This window comes from Haliotis asinina, chromosome 3 (assembly GCF_037392515.1).
Source record: "Haliotis asinina isolate JCU_RB_2024 chromosome 3, JCU_Hal_asi_v2, whole genome shotgun sequence".
NCBI classification, from domain to species: Eukaryota; Metazoa; Mollusca; class Gastropoda; order Lepetellida; family Haliotidae; genus Haliotis; species Haliotis asinina.
Genome location: NC_090282.1, coordinates 44,013,431 through 44,037,284, shown reverse-complemented (window position 1 = coordinate 44,037,284; position 23,854 = coordinate 44,013,431). Strand labels below are relative to the sequence as shown.

Sequence of the window (23,854 nt, the reverse complement as noted above, 5' to 3'; positions counted from 1 at the left end):
TTCCAGTATCTGGTCATGTCACATAATCATCTACTCCAAAATTAGTGTGATATTCGAGTGACGGTCAAGAGGAACTTTTTCTCTTCCAGTATCTGGTTATGTTACATAATCGTATGCTCCAGCAGGTGTAATGTGAAAGTCAACACACCAGCACAAATAGTCATCTTAACATATGCACCCATATATTGAGCATGCAGACTAAGTTCATAGAGTGATCTAGAGTAAATGTATTGTCCTATAAATCAATATTTAAAGTCTCAAACCATCTATTTGTTTTCTATATATTATAGACATAACCCTGCTATTGACAAGGGCAGTGCAAGTCCTGTCAAGTACATTAATCCATGTGTGATATTGACAAGATATTGACAACTGAATGACCTATCTCTCATAGTAGCACTGACCTGCCTGGATCTGATCACCCCTAATCTACCTGAACATAGCAACGCAAATAGGTCAATATTAGACTAATTCTGTGAATTCTTTATTGAATTACAATTAGATAAGGTAGAAATGAAACTCCTAGGAGGTTGTTAAGTTACCACCAAGTACACAGAGCACATTGAAATCTTGCTGGCCCACTTTGAATGCCTTTGCCTGTTCTCTTCAATATCTTACCAGAATTAATGTTGAACTGCAGACGTTTCTTCTCAGTCTCCTTGATCTATGTTTCAATAACAGTGATTTAAGAATCTTGCAGCTACACAATCCTTGCATCAGACCCAGACACACAGCTCTCATTTGCTGAATCAATATACAGGAAAGTCAAATATGCAGTGCAAAGACAGTTCAATGTTTAACATTTGTAAATAACATATTTGTTTAGTCTGTGATTGGGATGTAATCATTCACTGAAAGTTTACAACTTAGCGCAAGGTGTTACTTTGTGGCTTGATATAGCATATTGTAATGTGTTTTTACACATAAATTATTTTGTTGTGCAGTCAGTTACCCAACTGGTCTTTAACCAAAGCCTGCATCTAGTGAATTCTTTTCTATGTAGTAAGCAGACCTGATAAATAGTCCATATAATATCTCAGAAGTTTTATGAAAATGTTGAATAGAGGCATGTTCAGGGTAGTAGACATGAAAGATTTTTGTGTAGATTGTAAAATTTAAAGGAAATTTGAAATAAATACACCATTTTCTTCTTGTATGTAAGATTCCACAAGCCAATTTTCCTTTATTTTGATAACATGTATATGTACAGACCTATACCAAGAAAGATTCAGTACATACATCAAAGGTACAAGACATATGTACCACGGTACAGAGAAGTACAGGTGATATGCTGCTTGATGGTATAGCATAACCTTACAAACATGTTTGTTGGTACACAGCTCTTGTCGTGTGTAATCTGTCAGCACTACTCACATATTGATCTTATGTTTTCCTCCATCTCATGATCCACTTTCAATACATATGCTGATGTTGTTCAATGAGTTCATTCTATGAAGATAGGATTGTCTCAGCAGTAAGTCTTCTTGAGCAGGTTGTTTGTTAGAAACAGTGACTTGTGCTGATAGAGATCCTTCCAAAACTGATGGATCAATAAACCAGTGTATACTTCGTCCAAATATCTGTGAGTAGGTGCTCAATAAACATTGATAAACCAAACCACTATCATTCTTTACCTAACAATATGTCATTTTCTGATTGGATGAGCGCTCTCCTGTTCTTTCCAGTACACTCCATTTACTACCATGTAGCATGTCTATGTACCCAATGCCAAACTCATTTGGTACTTCGTGGTAGTAATTCTATTTCAAATAGCATTGAATCACATATGATGTATCAAAATTACCAATGTTTTGCTAATGCAAATCAATGGAAGGGAGATAACTCTAAATCTGTTTTTTTTTTCTTGTCATCTGCAAAATCCAGTGATGGGACAATATAAGTTGATCATGAGGGGGATGTGGGTTGATGTGCCCTTGATGTTTGTTATGTTTGCTGAGCCTTAATTCACTTTGCCAGTCTGTAAAGTACTGCCTTAAAGGGCATGAATACTTGTGAGAGCTCTCGATTTAACTTTACATTAAAAGACCTGTGAACCCCCTGTGAGAAATGGTTTTCAACAACAGATGTTTTGTGTGTGAGGCAACTACCTGGATTCGGTAGTTAGGCTTGCTAACTTGATTAATGCAAGTCACTGTATTCCAGTTGTGTGGGTCAATGCTGATTGTCAGTTTTTGGATTGTCTGGTCCAGTAAGTAAGTTCTTAGTTAGATTGCACTTATAGTGGTGCTTATTCTTATCATCCAGTACACTTGGTACTGTAAGGAATGATGTTGTGAAACAATATTTCATGGTTATGAATGCACACTTCATTGAACAAGGTGATGGATGAATATTTGGCAAATTTTTGTCTGGTCATTTGTTCTCAAATCTTTTTACCTAAAAACCCTTAATTGGTTATGATCAAGGTTACTTTTGGTCAGATTTCATTTTGAAGTGAACATCAATAGGATATCTATTTAGTTTGACTTGGAAATCATGATTGATCCCATTTTTGACCAAATCAGTCATGATTAATCCTAAGTTCATCAGCTTGTCCACAGTGCCTACAGTAAAGTTACTGTCATGTCTAGATTACTCCAGATGTATAGTATCATTTAGACCTGCACAAGTCTTTGAGGTAACAATTAGATGACGATTTTAGAAAGATATAAATATCCTTTAGGCAGACTGGTGTCCTTAGATGTACTGTCCACTTATCTACACTTGCCTCTTTAAGGATAGAATTACTATACATCCATATGCTTAGCCTACAGTTTAGCCTACAGTTCAGCCTTTGATCAAGGCTACTTGTCTTTCAATCAAACTTTTGAATATATTACATTGAGCTGTTTAGAATGGATATTTGTGAAATGTTAATATGTATTGATATTAGAATTCATGTTGAAAAGAGATAATCAGAGATGTCAGTCTGACAGTTGATGTCAAACTGCACAGATCTCACACATGGCAGTGATTACAAATCTGCAGCATGTCCTAGGATTATAATTAAATTGAGTCTGACAGCTGACATCAGCAGCAAGGGCAAAGCATGAGCAATCCAGACACATATTCCATTACACTGAAGCTTCCTTCCTGGTCATGCTGATTCTGATCTAACCCAGTGAATCCTTTTGTGTTGGTCTCCAGTGAAGGAGTGTACGTCCTACCTAGTATGAGAGCCCTAGTGATATGTGCCACACGCCTTTGTTACCTGAGCCGCTACCTGATATGTTACCGGCCTGAGTCTGTGAGAGGTCTCTCCCAGCATAATCCCAGTAATGACAGACTGGCTGACTGTCACTAAGACTTCTAATCTTCCCAGCAACACAATTTCTTACTAAGTCTAAGTCCATGGAAGTGTTTTCTTTTAAGGCTGTTCACTCACATGGTGTGGCTTTCATCCAGATGGAGAGATCCTAGGTGCAAAGAGTAAAATAAACAGATCAGAGGGAGGATAAGTGTGAAAGCATTAAGGCATTTTTTGCAGGAGATTGAACCTTGTTTAACTCAGCTGAGGGAATGGTTGTGTCTTGGTAATTTTTTGAGGGGAAGGTGTAGGTGACTAGTGGTTACTTGCTTGTTCATTCCTGGTCAGTTTCTTTTGAGGGAAGATCAGTGGGATTCAGATCAGTGGCAGTGATAAAAGGCTGAAAGAATTTAAACCTTTTCACACATAACTGTGATGATGGAATTTATTGACATAACATGACAGAAACAATACAGACATTTATTTATGGGCAGATTTGGCCGTCTACACAGCTGAATTGTGCAAACATTTAAGTGAAAATTGCAGACAAGTCTACTACTAGTTAGTAGAGACACAAATGTATGTCTGGCTCGGTGATATTGATGATATAATGTGCACATACAAATTTAGTTTCGTGACTAAATTGTTTAAGCTGTTTGTGACTGAGGCAGCTGTATGTTGATGTGCTTGTGATTGGTGCGGCTGAATGTAGATGTGCCTGCAACTGGTGCAGCTGTATGTAGATGTGCTTGTGAGTCATTCATGTGACTGGTGCAGCTGTATGTAGGTGCATTTGTGGCTGTGCAGCTGTATGTAGATGTGCTTGCAGCTGTATGTAGATGTGCTTGTGACTGGTGCAGCTGTATGCAGGTGTGTTTGTGGTTTTGCAACTATAAGTAGATGCGCTTGTAACTGGTGCAGCTGTATGTAAATGAGCTTGTGACTAATGCAGCTGTATGTAGATGTGCTTGTGGCTGGTGCAGCTGTTGAAAATGGTGCTTGTGACTGCAGCTGTAAGTAGATGTGCTTGTAACTGGTGCAGCTGTATGTAGAAATGCTTGTGCTTGAGGCCACTCTTCAAGAAGGAGACAGAAACATAATGCTTATGAGCCAATACAATCCTCACTGACTGAGGAAAGGAAGTGCGGCAGTGGTTATGCCATGGTCAACAAGGTAATCCAACTTTTGGACATAACTCCTGGAGACAAAAGTAGCTTCAGATATTAGCTCAACTAAGCTAACATTTTTCCAAATATATTGTTTACTGAATGGAACTTCTTAAAGTTTTGAAGTTTAAGTGCTAATTTGTCATTTGAATCGCAATCAACAAGATCACTAGGACCAAGGTGATGCTTGAAGTAGCTATCAGCTAGTTGACCACCTTTTATCAGCTGTGTATTTTTAGTTTAATGAAAAGTAAGGTAATAAATTTCAAACATATGTTGAGGTAGCAGCTTTCAATTTCTTTTCCTTCATGACACTAACATGTCAAGATGACGGATTGAAAACGTTTATTTGATGTTTGGATTGCATGAACTGTAGTAATACAGGAAGTAGTACATAGCCTTGTCAGTGTTTCACCTCCTTCTTTCCCCATTAGATCCCCAGTTGTCCTTTAAGAAACAGTTTGTGAAATATTTGACGGTGTATTCACTTAAAAAGTCAATTTTCCTCAGTTTTGAAAGACGCAATTGGGGCTTGTGTGATAACCGTAGATTGAGTCACACTAACCAGATTCAACACACCACATGCAAACAATATGTGAAACCCATTTCTGGTGTCATGCAGGTGATAGTGCTGTATTATTGCTAAATGTGGTATAAAACTACACATACATATAGACATGATGCAGTCTGTATGACAACAATACATGGAATTAGAATCATTGCACACTGTTGTCTTGTGTTGATTACAAAAAACATCCCATGTTGTACTTTCAACACCTCTAATGCTTATGGTGATCACCCAGCTGCATATATTACATATAACACAGACTTGCAGTTTGGGACCTGGAGTTACAGTTAAATAGACAACTGTATGCTTGTGCACACCACACTCAGTTAGTGATGTGTGTGTAACTTGGTGATCTGACTAGGCTGGTGGTGCACAGGTCACTAGAGGTGTGCTTGTATGGAAGTATATACAGGGAGCAGATAGCATCAGCAGCATACTGCATGTCCAGGAATTATCTCTGCTTATTAGTTTATGTACAAACACAGCACTACTCCCTACTGGATGAATGGCTGGTTAAATTTAATCTGTGTGATAAATTCTGCGATATGAGAACATATTAGTTTGTATGTGATGTGAACAAGAAGATCTGTTTCAGATAATGAAGAAGTTCTACTTCGGGATATATTTAAATATATCTCAATTCTGTTTTTAGTGTTGCTGTAACTAATTGTTCCTTTTGTTTATGATTAAATCTTTTCTGGTGCTTACATTGTGCACATGTCAGATAGTAACAGAAGAACTAACATTTCTTTGATATCATTTATTCAAAACTCATTTGTAAGTCAATGCGGTAGGTTTAGGTATCTATGCATTTCACTGGTACACTAGTGGGAGCATGTCTTGTCTTGTGTCAGTTAAGGACAAATCCTTACCACATACCTTCATGACGTCCTATACATAATGGTATGTGAAATCTCAAATTGTGACAACTTTATGGGAATACAGGGATGGAAATAATTCTTGAATTGCTAATGTATCCCAGTACAGTGACACTTGTAAAATCACTTGCCCTGATATGTTTTCCACTATACCAGCAGATTTTCTGGTTGATTATTTAAATAAACAACATAATTAACAAGGGAAAGTCCACTCGACACCAGTACAATGTATATACAAATTAGCTTGTCCGACAGAAAAAAGCACTAGACTGGGACATCGGGCAATGGGTAATTTCCACCCCTGGAATATCAAAATATTTTCACCCTTCTGAACATGTTAGTTCAGCCCACAAGTACATGTAGATGACAACCAGGAAATGATCCATCATAATAATCTAGACATGCATATTTATTTGTCATGTATGTTGTAGTTTTCTGTGCAAAAATTTAAGATTTACTTCCAAAGAGAAACAAAATGACTAATAATTGTATTGCTAAATAGGCACACTGTGCTTGATGGGTTCTTCCAGTTCTGTTATTGTTTGTGTGTTGAATTACTAGGTGTAAGTGATGTGAAATAATTGCAGTGGTTGTTTCTGTTACTGACTTGTAAACTCTGAACATTAAAGATGGGTGTGAGCCTAATCTATTTCATATTTGACCTTATTCATGATTATCTTTCACTTACTATTTTCTTTCATTCTGTATTTGTAAGCTTGGTCCAGTAATGATTTCTGCCAGATAAGGTTATGTTTCTTACAAGCAGATGTGACACAAGCACTTACTAAGCTGGCTAAGGAGATGAACCATACAGGCCTTGTAGACTTCCTGTTGTGGGAGAAAGGAAGTGGAGAATGGGCCTTGTGAGATAGGAAGAGAGAGAGAGAGAGCTTAGTGCTATGGATGTGGTGGCAGTCAAAGGGACATCTTTCCAGTCAGGAACTTTCGATTTTCTCTATTGTTGATTTTTGTCACTTTGTTGATTTGATGGCATGTGGCTCTAATGTCATCAACAGCCATGATGGGGTGCTATAGTGGTTAAAGCGTTTGTTCACAATGGCAATGACCCAGGTTCGATTCCCCACATAGGTACAATGTGTGAAAACCTATTCTGGTTTCCATTGTCTTGATATTGCTGGGATATTGCTAAAATTAAAAGTTGTGAAACTGAAAGTCCCTCCCTCCCTCCCTCCCTCACTCACTCACTCACTCACTCACTCGCTAAAAACTGTTCAGTTCCTAAGGGAAAATGTGATTGAAACACTGATTGTGCTTGTGTATGGAATATTGTTGTAGTGTGTTAACATTACAAAATGTACTATTCTGGCAATGAAATATTTTGAAAATAGGCAATAGTATTATTTGTATACACTTGAGTCTTACGTTTACCTATATGTATGATCATTGAATCATACCATACATGAGGTTGCTCTTATTTTGTATGGCCATTGTTGTATTGACCTGCAGCATGTTGTCTCTTACGCTGCACACAACTGATATGAAGCCCTTTAAACCATGCTAACTACATACCAGATTAAATACTGAATGTACCAATGAGTGAATGCTAGGGTGTACAGCCCAAGTATAGTTTAATCCTGTTGTTGTAACTGGAAAGTTGTCATCCCGGCTTCTGTCATTACAAATCATGATAGTCAAGGGCATCCTGTGCTGTAAAGTGTAATGATATAAGGAAAAGATTAATGGATCCTTAGATTCAGATACCATTAATGTTATAGAGAAATAAACGAAAATTTTCAAATGAGCTTGAAACTATGTTTATTTAGGAATTCTTTTCTAATTCTTCATATGGTTGTGTGTGGAGCTACTGATGAATGCTTACTGAACATTGCCCTTAGGTGGTTTTGAAAACAGTCCATGTTGGTGGGTCCCTGAGGAAACATACAGAATGCCTGTTGGAGACAGATCTGCAGTTGACCTGTTGGTGGTACATGTTTACAGTGCTCATGCTTCATTGGTGACATGTTGTACTGACTGGCCACAGTGTCACACCTGTTGGCATTCACTGTGTGATACATACAAGCCTTTATTTCACACACAACAAGCAGTGGATAAATGGTTCCTCTGTGGGTACCAGGGTTCAGATTGGGTTCTTCTTGTCTAATAAGGTGTCTAACCCCTAGAAAAACTCTGATTAGACTTGTGTAGAGTTGGTGTTAATAGGGCTCACATAATGCTGGGTATGGTGCAAAGCTAAACACAAATTTTGCATGTGCATCACAGTATGTAATTAGCAAAATATACATAAGTAGAGATCTGCAGTCTACTTATGTAGGCCATGTCCTTGTGTTACAGTGCCACATGTCCTGTTCATCTGAGATAACGATCCATTTCCCTTGAGTGGGTTGCACACACTGTGCTTCATATGTAAAAGGCATCTGTGTATGTCTTACCATAAGCCCTAAGCATTGATTTAGCATCTGTGGCTTTAGACCTCCAGGGACACTGCTGAAGGAGGAGGATGCAAATATACCTGCCTTAAACACACCATAGGGGCTTCTGGGAATTACCTCCATTCTCACCTACAGACTTACAATAAATTCTGTTGTCGCACTTGCAGGGAATACTGCATTGGCATACTCTTGCCTAAGTGAACTACTGAATATGCACTTGTATGGAAATCATATATGTTACATGAGCTAACTTTTTCATTGGATTTGGGGGGATTTTAGCTCATGAAATAATGGATGTATTATCGAAAATGAAAATGAAAAATACTTCAGTTGCTGCTTATCAGCAGTTTCAACAATGAAAGAAAGAGAATACATTTGAAGTTCAAGACCACTTACTGTCTACATACGTTGCCTTATCTGTTCATTAAAAACCAAGTGTTGATAAGATTAGGTGAATTATGTGGGATGAATCTCATCTTTAAAAAAGTAGAAACCTAAATGGTTTTCTGTTATCAGACATATGTTGACAAGGACCTGTTCCTACAGAATGTATCAGCACTAGATGTCAAGATTATGGGTTGGAAGAATCTGTTTGTCTAATTCATCAGTATAAAAATATGCAATATGATATAAGTATTGGCAGAAGGAACAGTTAAGTATGGAGATGCTGTTATACTTGGCACTACAACAGAATGTCAAGCTTCATAGCAATACTGGATACTCATAAACTGGGAGGAGACAGTGGTGATGAGCTGAATATGAATTATTTAACCATGTGCTAAGTAACTCACTCTGTTGCTTACCCCAGATCACTGTATCTTGGTCCTTTTTGCAGATCAAAACAGTCATCGGATGTCTGTATCATAGGATGCTATGACTTGCATGCCATTCTGTTTTGGGAGGGAAATATTTACTTAATGTAATGGTGTATCTGGTGTTCGGATGTTTGGCCTTGTGGATAAGCTTACAGTGTAAGTCGGTGAAGAAAACCCTTTCCTACTACAATGACTGGAACTACTAAGTTTGTCCAAGATTACCTCTGAATCAGGTTCCTGGCTAGGCAGCCTGACTGAAGACACCTTAGCTTCAGGCAGTGGATCCAGTGCCTAACAGTGTTTCGTGGGTTTTTGCTTACAGCCCAGAGCAGTGATGGATATGTTGAAAGTTTGAGACAGAGAGTGATGACACACTGTGTTGTCAATTATATAACACCTGTCATTCTTAAACACAACTTTAACTGTAAAGAATTTGAAAGATTGACTTCTGAACACTAAGTCAGTCACTATTGAAAATGTTGTTGTGTCAGGTTATTGCCACAGATGGTTTGATGTTAAAAGTCACTCCATTTATATAACATACTCTTGGAGTTTTTTCTTGGGTTAGGGAAAATCCTTGTGTTGAATTAATAGTCTTAGAATCCTCAAGAGATGAAATTGTGTATCTAACATCACCGCAATGGAAACTGGCATTCTTCCTAAACTTCCTAATGCCAAGCTGCCCTATAGGTACCATAAGGGCTTGTAGAAAATGCTATTTCCAAGGCTTTTGCACTAAGTAGTCACAATAAGGACTCGGCAACAATTGATAATGGGGATGAGAATTTATGCAGAATGAATGTGGACATGACTGCCAATGACAGAGCCTATTTCAGTCTGTTAATGATCAAATGTCAGTCAATCTTCTACCAGGCCCGATCGGAGATTCCAGTCTATAATCGACCCTGAATGTCAACTAAAAGTCTTGAATAAGCAAATCCCATCTTCTGTGAAACCCCTTGTGTATTTCAACTGCTTAATAAAAGCCTGTAATGTGCTAGCAAATCCCTGGTTTTACTGAACTGCTTTCATTACCTTGACTGAACGGAAACCTAATTTCAAGGCCTACACATATTGACAGTCTCACTGACCCAAATATCTTCCTATCACATAACGGGCTGATGTGTTCCTCACCATGACACCACATCATGGGGATAATGGCATGAGGTTAATGATGATACTGTCTCCAGTATCCTATGCTTGCTTCAAGAGTTTACATGTGGAGGATAATAAGTTTACTCTGACAAGGCTCATGCTTTCATCCATTGGTTTGCCTTGTCAATGAGATCTGATTATTTTGAAAACTATAACTGTTACTTTGCAAGTGTAATGGTATTTCACAGAGCACTTTTCAAGAAACTTTGAAGAATTTGTGACTTTAACGAATTGATACAAAACTTCGTTAACCTTGTTATCTGATGTCAAAAACTTTGTATGACTTTGTACAAGGTGTAAGGATTTTAATTATTGACATAATATTTTAAATACATTCTAAAATATTACCACTGAAACCAACAGGGGAATTATGTATCAAATATTATCTGCATGCCAAACTGTAAAATCTAGTGCTCTAACTGTAAGTTCTACTGCTGTTGTGTGTAATAATCTGTGTGTTACAGTTATAGCTTAAAACAAACTTAAATGTCTTAGTGGTAGGGTTATTCGAGTAACTGTTCCTCTTTAGCACTGATGACTCTAAATCACCTTCTTTATTGGCTTGATGAGGTCCAGATCCGACCCTAAGTTGATTGTAATGTCACTACCATCACATCCAGTAAGGCATCTTAGACATGGCAGATGTTGAGTGTCTGGGGTGAATTGGTAGAGCTACAGATTGTCCTTGCTAAGTTGTGCCTCAGCATATAACATCAGGTACTGTCCATGAATGTTTATTATGATCTGGAATTGGGACTCCAAGAATAGCATTCTTCGTGATCCCTCAGAATTAGAGTCTGTTTAGACAAGATACTCCCAGCAATTAACTAATTACAATTCAACATTGTAGCTTAGAGTGTATTTTTGTATTAACTTCATTACGTTCTGTCAAACATGACCCAGACATTTGAGTCCGCTTCATCTGCAAAAATAATTAGAACAAATTAATAACACCATCTATTATAAATAGTGTGAACAAATTGGAGCATGAATTTGTGTTTGACTCTTGCAAATCTCAGAAAAAGGATGTTTATCATTGTACAGATGGTGATGGTGGTGAAGAGGTTAAATCGTTTGCTTGGCATACACAATATCTGTGGTCGATTCCCCACATAAGTACAATGTATGAAGCCCATAAATGATGTATGCCATAATATTTCTTGAATCTTGTGTATACCTAAACTCACTCACTTACTCGTTGTATAGACAGGTTCTTGAAAACACAAGAAAACCTTTTACAGAATTTTCCTGTAATTTTTTTCTCCCTCTTATCATAAGTGGTCGTATTAAATGAGCAAGATTGTACACATCCTGATAATGCATCAATCTGCACAATAGTAGGCCCAGTGGTCTTAGATGTCACAGACTGAGGGTTATTTTTAGGCACATGATCAGTGGTCATCAGTTTCATCCAATTGGCTAATTCTAATTGTTGCATATTATTCCGGAGGCATTGAGCTGAGTCTAGCTGACAAACCACAGTGTAAATGAAATTGTCTGTCCAAATCCAACAAAAACCAAACTCACTCTCTCTGGTCATTTTGTTTATGAAAAATACTGCTGTGGCTTCCAGTTATAACTTCTCAAGACAAGACAGCCATGGACACTTGGATATGGTGATCAAATCTGTTTTCTTCATTGCAGTGGTCACTTTGCTGTGGTGAGGAAATGCACCCATCGGCTAACACTCGTGGAATATGCTGCCAAGTTCATCCGGAAGAAGCGTGGAGGTGGACGGCGAGGCGCCAAGATGGAGGACATACAGAAGGAGATTGATCTGCTTCAGGAGGTGGACCACAGCAATATTATCAGCCTCTATGACGTGTATGAAACAAAGACAGAAGTCATCCTGGTTCTTGAACTGTAAGTGTCTATGCATCTCTTTGCCACACCAGTTGTATCAGACACAGTATCCCCACAGAGTCACAGACTTCATGTTCAAAGGGAATACTTTGGAGGAGGTGAATTTGTGGGGATGAACTGAGACAGGGTTTACTTTTTGTAAGCAGGGTTTCCTGTTTGCATATTCTAGGTCTCCGAAGTAGCATGCAAAATGTACAAAAACAGAGCTGTGGCAAAACACATGTGTATAAAACAGTCTGATCATGCAGTTGGTAAAAAGGTCCTAGTCAGGGCCAAAAGGTCAGGAATACAAGAGTTACTCATCCGAACCCTTAAGAGCATTATGTTCCAGTTTGCTTACAATTGCATATATTTAGAAAGACAGATTCAGTCGATTGACATTATCAATGTGAGCCCAGGAAGCACCATTGTGAGAAAGACATCTGCAAGCTTATGATGGGCAGTGTGTGTGCATACATGCATCTGTCACAGTGAGTAAATTATAACAGCCCAAATATACACAGTAACATACTTACAAAGTCAGCACATAGGAGTTAGCACATGGTAGTCAGCACATTGTGATAGTAGTGTTGTGGGTTTTTTTGCCACAGCCAGGCAAGGGTTAAGGCTTCTTCTGTTTTCATCTCTGGATCAAAAATCATCTACTCAAGGTGGTCAAACATGAACTGAGTAAAAAACTATAAACAACAGCAATAAGAATTAAATGTTCATTCTGAGAATAGTTTTTGTTTTAAATCAGTCACCTTCCATAGTGGGTCATCTTCCATATCCTGTCCACAGTAATCTACATTGTCCAACTTCTTGCAACAGTTACCTCTATGCTCTTGTTCAGCCGGATACTCAGGTATCTCCCGCTAAAGTGTCCTAGCCACCCCCAGGGAGACAGATTATCTGTGATGAGAGGCAGGTAGACACGCTTCTATTCCCGGTTATTTATCATTGATAAACGCGAAAATTGCCCAGATCCCACTCGCCTTGATAACCCACATGATACCTCCTCTTTGCTCTCTTAGAAAACAAAGATTTCTAAAATCTTCAAGAGGCTCAGATACAAGTAATGTTGGATGTTTTCCAAAGAGCTAGGAACTGTCTTATGATCTGCTGATAGTGAAGTTTATTGCAAGTGGCTAAATCAGATATTCCAGGAATCAATTAAGTGTATTTTAGAATGATGTATTGTGAGAGTTAAATGATTTCCTTGTCTTTGTATTAAAGGATCCAGTGAGGAGTTTAATCTTTTCTTTCTATTTCCAGCAGAAATCTTGTTGGTTAGGAGTGAAAAAATACATGAATGAGTTGTAGTCCATCTTTATAAGGCCATTACTCTGTGTCCCAGTGACAGGGGCACTCACTGTTACCTTCATCGTGTTTATGTGCTATTGATATGGATGACATTCATTATTAAAGAATTAAAGACGCTTTCAACAGAGCATCTCCCTAAAAAATATTCATCAGCATCTAATGCAGGGTTTGTACAAGTCTGGAAGTCTGGAAGATAAAGTTAAGGAATTTCAGTTTTCCAGGCTCAGAATGGTATTTCAAAATAGGAAATTGTTATGAAGGTCATAGAAAAATCTTGGAATATAAATTTCACACTTGTGTAATTTGATCTATCACTGACAGGAAAGTCAGTTTTCAGCCGTTTTCTTTGATGTTGTGAGTGTGCCTCCTGGGTGAAATTTACAATGTGCATCATGATATGAATTAGTGGTAATTATACTATTGGTGATAAGGAGTGATGCGATTATTTCAGATATTACATCGTGTTGTGGATAACTAAAAATGTTCCTTAAGTAGTATTGCTTAACACAGGACTAAGAATCAAATTACTTCTTGCCATTTTCAATTTGTTAATTGAATAGCTTTGGATTCTGTTGTTGGTTTTTCACAAACTGATCATTAACCAAGGCAAACCAGTCTTAGGAATCATGTCAACAAGATGGCCCTTGAAATTGATCTTATTCCAACAGACTGTACTTGTCAGCCACTCAGTGGAGAATACATTTACATAACATTAATAATCTGCAGCGAACATATCTCACTGAAAATCCGTCATGTTGGTAATTACTCTCTCAAATATATATAAACACACTGACTATCAATCTCATAGAATAATAACTTCTATTTGCACAGCTCAGTTTTGAAAGATATGCAGTGTTATCATGGCTTGTTGACACAGACCAAACATGCCCACTCCTTCTCAGCTGCCACTATGACCTTGCTTGCTGACAGCTCCTTTATACTTTACCTACTGCATTATATCTAAAACCTTTTCAACAAATTATCTCAAGATTTATCTAGTTTCCCACCTGTTGAAATCCAGATTGGCCTATTTTCACCTTGTTATATTAAAGAAGGCTGTTATTTGCCTCGGCAAGCTGACTGCTCGTCAACAACTGACCCTACAATACACAGTTAACCCACCATTTAAATGGACTGTATAATATTCAAACCCACTGGTATACTTACTGAAGGGTTTTTTGCCTTATACCTGAACATGCTGAAAGAAAGTGATTGCCCACAGTACCCTAACTAACGGGGCAAGGAGAAGGAATGACTAAGATCTATCAATATTGACTCAGCCACTCAGCCTTCTCCTGTAGCAATGTGAACTTTACTCACTTAGTCTTCTCTAGATCAAACTGATCCAAAATAAGGTTAATATTTTGATACCCTGCCAGGTTTTGCTGACTGCAGGCATGGATTATTGTTGTTTATATTGTTGTGAGGAGATTGTTGTCAATTACTGATGTTTATCATGATTGGTGTAGTGGAAGGTTGTTGACATGGTCCTCAGTTGACATATTTTGACAGTTTTGTGAAGGAGGTGGTGTACATGATGTCACCAGCATGTGTTGTGTGGGCTCATGGAAACCCTGACATTTGTATCAATGCATGATATTGTATAGATAATGCACTTTCCAACCTACACCGGAAATGATATAAGGTTTTTAATAGCTTTGCAAAGTGTTGGCTTTGTATATACAGCTGCATAGCTTCCAGTGTTTCTCACAAGACAATAACAAGCTGGGATCTGATGACAGTCGGACTATATACACTACCCAGTGAAGCCAATATCTAACAGTGTTACTAATCGGCAAATCAACCTGGCTATAAATACATCACATCACATAACTAGGAAGCTAATTGGTGCAGTATGCTTGGACCTATGTGTCAGTTCATAGACTAATCCTTAACCTCTGAATACGTATAAATTTGTTAGTAACATACAAACTCATACTGACTGAAATCGAGCCCCAGGGAGACCAGAGATTCAGAACCTGAGGAAATCTAGACTTGCTTTTAAAGGACTTTAGCAATGCAGAGAGGGATTGGCAGTTATTAGGAAAAATATTGTGGTTCAGGGACTGTGAGACAGACTAGACAGTTCACTGCAGCCAATCATTTAACCTTTACCCATAGTACATTGGTACAATTAGTAAGTTTCAAACAAGATTTAGTTACACCTGAAAGACAAGAGGGGCAATTGCTGTGGAACTCGGGCCTTTCTCTAAATTGAAGCATCATATCACAGCTGGAAAACAAGGGACTAATCATCCCTTTCCCCCAAAACCCAGCATAGCAGCCCTGGTATAGTCAGCCCTATCAAAACCATTAAAAGTAGTAGCAAAATGCAAGTTGAATGTATTGTGTTTAAAAACGGTCATTTTGTTCATTTTGTGTGAACTTCACATGTACACATGTACAACTGTCTGAGCAGAGATGAACCAACATGCACAACTTTAGTGCTGCAACCTCAACTGCCATTGTTGTGGAAGACCTACAACAGCTGTGACGTTTCACAGGTTTTCAGCTTCATTCTCCAATATTCAAATAACCAGTTGTGTTGAAATACCTCCTGCATGATCAGAAGAATAATTCATCAGAACTTGGCATTGTTTTATTGCAACCCTTTTTACATCCTTTCATCTCCAACTGTCTGTTGAACTGATGAGCTAAACACCCTCCACTTCCTTAAAATATGACATCTACAGAGCAAAATGCAATTCCAGTAATGCAGATTTCATCCTCCACCATTGATGGCTGTGTCGCCTCACTCTACGAGTCACAGATGTAAATCATTACATAGTTTGGCTGGGGCATTAAACAGAAGCTAAATTGTTAGTGGAACCCAGTGCAAGTCAACATCAGAGATGGGTTCAGTGACAGGATGTATGATTCATATTTCAGCACCTTGTTATGATACAGCAGTTTCTTGAAATGTACTTGATGCATTAATTTGATGTGTGAAGCACCAGGGTAAATGCACGTCCATTTCAGTTATACATCATTGTACATCAAGACACTGTTCATTACCCTTTGTCAGTGATGTTGGGAGACTAGAATTTTAGAAGGTGTGGTATTATAGTTGGCAGTAAACACTCATCAACAACAGTCATGCTCTGATTACAGTAATTCACTGATCAATGTAAAAAGCCATAACAGCTTGTTATCAGTGCAGTTCCTTCCAAAGCACTAAGCACTTGACATAAAAGGGACATGGGAAATGGGTCAAATTGACACTGATGCCTTAATGATTTAATCACTAGGGATATTAAAGCCTTTGATCAGTCAGTTTGAACTTTTATTTCGATTGGCAGCAAATGACATCAGTACTGTCTGACATTAATACCTGTTATTGGCAAACAGTGAAACTCGCACATTTGGAGACAGTGAATTTGTGATGTGCACATCAGTGATAGCTCTACGCAGTCATTTCTTCATGTTATTTTGAGCAAACCCATGTTTAATTTTTTGTTAGAATTTGATCAAACACATTACCTTGAAAACTTTAACTAACACAGGAATCTTTTACTGTAGGTCATTACTTCTTGATGTCAAGGCTATGGTGAAGAAACATGGAATTTTCTTGTAAAAATCAGCCTGAATGTTGCAGGTTTTTGCCATACTAGAAAATTGCAGTCATAAAACTGGAATGGCAAATAGGGGTTTGTAATTAAATTAATGAGAGTCAAGTGCTACTACCTGGTTTAAAGCTGTACTTCCTTTTCTTGGAATTAAGGATGCCATATACAGGTACCGTCATTGGACCACAAATGCTTGTAGGTTCTTTGTTATTATAGAAACATGGTGCTTCTGTCTACTTTCATGTGTCTATTTCATTTATGCTTTATCATGTGTAATGCACAGTGTGGTTGAGCCACATGTTCACATGTAGGAAATATGTATAAAAGGGCTGTCAATTAATACAGATCATACAGACTGACTTGCTGTAAAGATTGATTATCGATAAACATCAGAGAAGTATCTAGGCAAAAGAAGTGAACACATATGTCACAACTAACTAGTGATAAGTAACACATGGATTACCAGCCGCTGCAAGCAAGAAGTGTATTTAGTCTGTAAAACATGATCAGCAAATTTAACACCATCTTTTGCATGTCTGATTATGCAAATTATAACAACTGAATTTCATCACAGTAGCTTGTGTAAGATATTATCAATAACACATTTTTCATTCAATAATCATATCTGATGGTTCCCTTTCGACTTTATTTCTGATTATTATCATTTTAAGGACTTCTGTCATTTTAACCAGCCCTAATGTATATAGAGAGGACATACAGCATATGGTGGAACATTTTACTGATTACATTTACATAGATAAAGCTAATTAGCTACAGTACATTATGACTGTTTCAACACTGGCTAAGAGTCAGTTATTGATTTTTGCATATATCATATAGATAGTTCATATTGATAGTTCTAGACTTTCTGTTGTGTCACATGTCATATTAAGCTTCCAGAAATACTGATACGTCAAAAAGAATTTCATGTTATTGTGTCTCAACAATTTTTGTCCTCTGATTAATATCTAGATGAAAAAGTAAGGTCATGCCTAATCTCTGGCTGTTGTGCTACAATAGTTCCCAGAGCAGAGAGTCATTGGGGGGAATTTGCTAGCGCTTAGCTTCCTGAATGAGAACCATCAATGGTGATTCATGAGATTTGGCTGGTGGTATGCAAGAGGCTATTGAAGCAGTATTTCTGTAATTCATGGTATCTGACTATGTACAAAGTGCTGGTACTGCCCTGAGCTGTGTGGGAATGTGTGAGATGATCTGAGAAGTCGACCCATGCAAGATTGTGTTGATGAAGGACAAACTCAAATATGTCATTTTGCAGTCGTCTAGACAACATATCACACACATGCAGTGTATTAATGCAAATTAATGTCACAGCCTTTAATACAGATTGAAGTTAGGCGTAGCATGCAATATGTGTATGAAAGTTATTTCTCCTTGAGATCCTATGTATTTACTGACATGGTATACATGTACATTTCATCAAGTGAAAAGTGTGATATCCCCAGCGGACAAGGGTGAGCCAGTGGTTGGATGGTTGGTTTTACAGTTGTAGAGCGACATAAGACAATGTTCTGCCAATGCATAGTTATCTCCCATTTTTCATGAGGCAGTATGTGCAGAGTTGAAGCCCTTTTTCTGTGCCAGGCAATTTGTGCAGAGATGTGTCCCTACACAGCCTCTGCTCCACCTGTCTGCCCTTCCCACAATCATGTCACCTAAATAGCCTTGAACCAGGCAAATCAGTAACTGATGCATTGTACTGCACCCTTAGGGGTAATGTGTTTTCACCTGCAGATGTATTGACCTGTGTGAAATGACGTGACTTAACCATCCACTTCTCTGTTAGCCTCAGTCTCTGATAGCAAGCATGGAATACTGAATACTGACCCTTTGTCAGAAGCCCAATGGTTTTAGTCAAATATTCACCTTGATTATCAGATGTTATCTGGTAAAATGAGGCTCAGTACTAATTGTGTTTGGTTGCTGTATCACCGTACTGCAGGAAAATGTATGAGCCAAGGGGGACAACCCCTTACCCCTGCGAAACTCCATTCTATCTTTGTAGTAGCAAATGGTCATTTGAATTCTGACCATCAATATTTGAATGTGTGAATTTAACATGTTACTCTATCTATACAAATTGACTTCTCAGGATCCTTCAGGACCCCGATAGGGACTTTCCAAGATAAGGACATCCTGAATCTTAACCTTATTCAGTGAGAGGGTTTTACAAAGCCAGGGACTCCTTGACTCTCGTGCTTGATTTCCAACACTGTGCTAGGTAGTCATTGTGAAAAAAACTTTCTTCACATAGACTGCTCAGGCACATAGACTTCTCAGGCATCTGAATGTTCTTAATGTCATGCATGATTCTGGTGAAATGTGTGCTCCCTTGACACTCATTTGGCAGGAAAAGTTTTCTTAATCCTTTTCCATTAAAATATATGAAATGAAACTGACTACTGTTAAAGGGACTGACCACTGTTGAAGCAACAGATTTGCACTGGTGGAGGGACTGACCTGTATTAAAGGAACATACCTGACTGTTGAATGAATGAGTGAGTTTAGTTTTACGCCGCATTTGCAACATTCCAGCTATATGGCTATATGGTCTGTTAATATTTTTACTGATCCTGGATCAGACAGTTCAGTAATCAACATCATGAAAATTGATCTATACAATTAGGATATGATCCACTGATAGGACTGACCAGTGTTTATGGGACTGATGACATTTAAAGAGTGACCTCTGTTTAAGGGACTGACCCTTGTTAAAAGGGCTAACCACTGTGAAAAGGGGACTAGTCACTATTAAAGACCTGACCTGTATTAAAGGACAGACCTCTGTTTAAGAGACTGACACCTATTGAAGGGACAGACTACTGTTAAGGGGACTAACGACTGATAACAGACAAACCTCTGTTAACAAACCTCTGTTTAATGGACTGACCCCAATTCAAGGACTACTGTTAAACTGACCACTGTTAAAGTTAACCAATGTTGAAGGACTGACTTGTATTAAAGGGACAAACTCCTTTTGAACAGACTGTCATGCTGTCAATGATCTGTGTTTCAGTGTGTCAGGTGGTGAGCTGTTTGACTACATCTCGGAGAAGGACCATCTCGGGGAGGAGGAAGCCTCAGCCTTCATCAAACAGATCCTGGAAGGAGTCCAACATTTACATAATAAAAACATTGCACACCTCGACCTTAAGGTAAAAAATACAAACAAATGTTGTTCCATGGGTTACCTGATCAATCCTGGATTTTATAATTAAAAAAAAATGATTGCACATCTAAGCTCTGACAGAAAGAAATAGTGGCGTAGGTTGATATATGGTTTAACTGATCAGCATGCAAGAGATCCAAGCGCACAGCGCACATTTTAATCCTAGGTTAAAAAATATGGTATGTTTATTTTATAGTTAACTCGGGCTACTGGGAGGTTAGGTTTAGTTAAGAAAACAGATACTTTTTTAATGATACTGGAGATCTCATATAAACAGAAATGTTATGTAAATATGCACATAACTTTAAGCTATTGAATCTGTTTTTTGAAACAGAATCATTATACACACTGAAAACAACATCAGAGTGTTGAAGTCGGGATTGGCTAGCAGTAACTGGAGAATGTATGGAATGTATTGCACAGCATTTGTCCACTGTAAAAGACGATTAAAAAGATGAAATAGGGGGTATTGTTGTTCAGAAGTTATTTATATGAATCAATTCAAGAAACGAAAAATCCATACGTTTGTTAGGTTTGGATCTCTCAGGAATATCACACTCAAGTTTTCAAATTAAATATGAATGTAATAAAACTTCTCCATTAGTAAATATGAATTTAATTTAATGTTTGGCATAAATCCAACATGGAATGCCTTAATTTTGCATGACCTTGCTCATGCTTTTAAAAAGATGGGAAAGCTGGTGCCCATTTTGAGACCTTTCATGTTTTGCCCAATTCCTTAGAGCATCCGGCTGGTCAAAATGTACCTCCCTTCATGGGAACACAGACAGATCTACCACAGGAGGGGAACTGCCAAATTTATATCATAGGAAATAACTTGCTTAACCTGTTTACATCTACATTGTGCTCCTTTCCACTAAGTGAATTATTGTTTGAGTTCTGTTTCATGAATCAACACCATGAGATTTACTACACTGCCCCTCTTAGTTGTTTTTGTATGAAACCGTTGGAAATATTCACTTCATTGTTTTCTAAATGAGAATAGTTTTGATCACAATGTTTTTGTCACACCTTCACCCTTGTAATTACAGTATAAGCACAGGGGTACCAAAATTTTTTACAAAAGTAAAACCTGTCCCTCCACTACAAAAACCTCAAATGCAGTTATTCTGTCAAAACAAGAGATGACCTAATATATAGTGAGAAGCACACTTTAGGTTTACATGATAGTACCCTACTTAGCTGTTAACTACAGTTTAAAATGCAATGTAGATGTTTCAATCTCCTAGGCATGTCATAATATAGGGCATTAAGAAATGGTGCTGCTGTTGCCATGCCTGACACTTCACAACAAAGAAAATTTTGTCAATCTTACAAAGACATTAACTGACCACTTCTTAATGTCCAGCCTGAAAACATCATGATGCTCAACTCTCACAGTCAGGACATTAAGCTGATAGACTTTGGTCTGGCTCAGAAGATCCGACCGATGGATGAACATCGTGCCATGATGGGAACAGCCGAATTTGTTGGTGGGTGCATAAGTAGACATGTTGAATATCACCAAGGCACATTGTATATCTCAGTGAGGAAATATTTGATGATATTACTAATTTTCTAGGTGTCTCCAGTTCAGGATTTAATCTTACACAGAATCAGTGCTACAAATAGCTTGATCAGCTGAAGTGAATTAATGTATACCGATTATAATGAATTGCAGGGAAACAATGGAGATGAAGAATGAAATATGTAGCAACCCTACACTTTTATCATAGGATTATGTTCACAATCTGAAGTCTGTAAACCTAGGTGTCCTTCTGATTGCCTCAGTGTTACATGATACAAATTTAGACGATCTTTAGATGGAAATATTTGATGTATATCAGCTAATGGACCCAACTTAGATTGAATCCTATTGATTAGTCTAAGGCTAATGACTGACATAGCTACAGTAGTAGGACTGAGTGCGAAAGGGGTGTTTTTGTGTTTCAGCACCTGAGGTGGTGAGCTACGAGCCCCTGTCCTTGGCCACCGACATGTGGAGTGTGGGAGTCATTACCTACATCCTGTGAGTTGCATCTCCACACTGCAGCATCAGCAGCATTTGTGTAGTAATTACATACATCACTGACAGTGCCAGTGGGACCAACTTGCCAGTACCTTACACTTATCAATCTCCACATCATCATGCTCAAACATATCCACTTATCTTTATTGGCAATTTGAAGGTCATACATGTTCTCCTTATGCTTATTTTCTTGATGTTTATTTCATGATATTTTGTCATGCATAGAGTAAAGGAGAGTTAGGTACACCTTGCCTCTAATTATCAGAGTCATCATCGGATGTTGCAGATGTGTCATGTCTGAAGCAAATAAACTAGGTGACAAAAACCTACACAGATGTAACTACACTGGAGATAATGCTTCTGATCTACAGGCTGTGTTAATAAAATCCATATGGATAGTACTGTATGTTTTGGTGGTTCAAAGTTAGTCATGATTCATGTACATGATTGGATGGTTAAGGTGAGTCTAGATCTGAGAGATGGACACTGATGAAGGGATGTTGGTATTTTCCATTTCCTGAATGGTTGGCAATAAGCTTTAAACAGTAGCTTCCTCTATCAACTTCAGCCATCCCAGACTGTATTTAAAAGTGACCTTCCATGGGTTACAAAAACCAAGGGGACGTTGACAATTGCGGGATGAGTGCTCTTGCAGATGGATAATGAGAAGGTTTTGAAGGAGGATGTAAACTAGCATCAGAGTTTTTATAACTGCTTTTTTACACTTAATCAACCCTGTAGAGACAAATCTGTAACAGTTATTTTGAGATTTGATGATAATGCCGTCAGATAAAAATATTAGAATAATATTTTTCTGAGAATCAGAATGTTGACAATTATTGCTGATGTTGGAATAATGAGTGATGTAATAATAATGGTTTGAAATAACATATAAGAAAAATATTTCTCTGAGAACTCTCTAAAACACTGTAAACTTTTAACATTCTTTGTTGATTCTGAAATATAATGAGTGATGTAATAATAGTGGTTTCAGATATTAATATTAGAAGTGTACATTTCTGAGACAGTTATTGCTGATTCTGAAATAATAAGTGATATAATAAGATCTTCCTTTTTAAAATTATAAAATGTAGTTAAAATAAATGAAGTTACATTAACTGTTGTGTATGCATTGATTTTATCATATGCACAGTTTAATAATTGTTGTCTAACAATTTTAACTCTAAGCATTTTCAGACAAACAACCCTGTTCGCAGATATTGTCTGATATTAACATAACAGCAAACATCCTTCGAATGTTCACAGAAAAAACAAGTACTATGAAATGTGAGCCAGACTGGCGTAGGTGTCCATCAATCAGTCAATCAACATCTGACAGCAACTGACATCCATGTCCAGACTGCTGTAATTGACAGTCACTGCCGGCCAATTAGGACAAGATGTTACCTCAGGAATGTGAAAACGGAATCCAGGATGTTTTCTCTTCCTTGGATGCTAACCACAAAATTAATGAGACACAATGATTAACATACACAGGATTGGATGTAAACAAATTATCTTTCCAGAATTGATCATAAGTGTAAATAGGAAGTAGTTAAAGTAAGAGATTGACCAATATTTGACATGTTTCCACTCTGTCAATTTGTGCGGCAACAGTGACCAGCTCTGGTTTTCACACAGAGACAACACATTCGTCTGATGAC

The 23,854-nt window shown here is 37.8% G+C and overlaps 1 protein-coding gene across 2 annotated transcripts in view; it reads left to right on the top strand.

The window, feature by feature from the left end:
- The window catches only part of LOC137278079 (death-associated protein kinase 1-like), a 141,382-nt gene that overhangs the window by 17,665 nt on the left and 99,863 nt on the right, over nt 1–23,854 (top strand). For both annotated transcript variants that reach the window (XM_067810166.1, XM_067810167.1), the window contains exons 2-5: nt 11,885–12,103; nt 20,009–20,147; nt 21,531–21,654; nt 22,115–22,190. In XM_067810166.1, the coding sequence (XP_067666267.1) occupies nt 11,885–12,103; nt 20,009–20,147; nt 21,531–21,654; nt 22,115–22,190 (558 nt within the window). The remainder of the gene's footprint in view (nt 1–11,884; nt 12,104–20,008; nt 20,148–21,530; nt 21,655–22,114; nt 22,191–23,854) is intronic.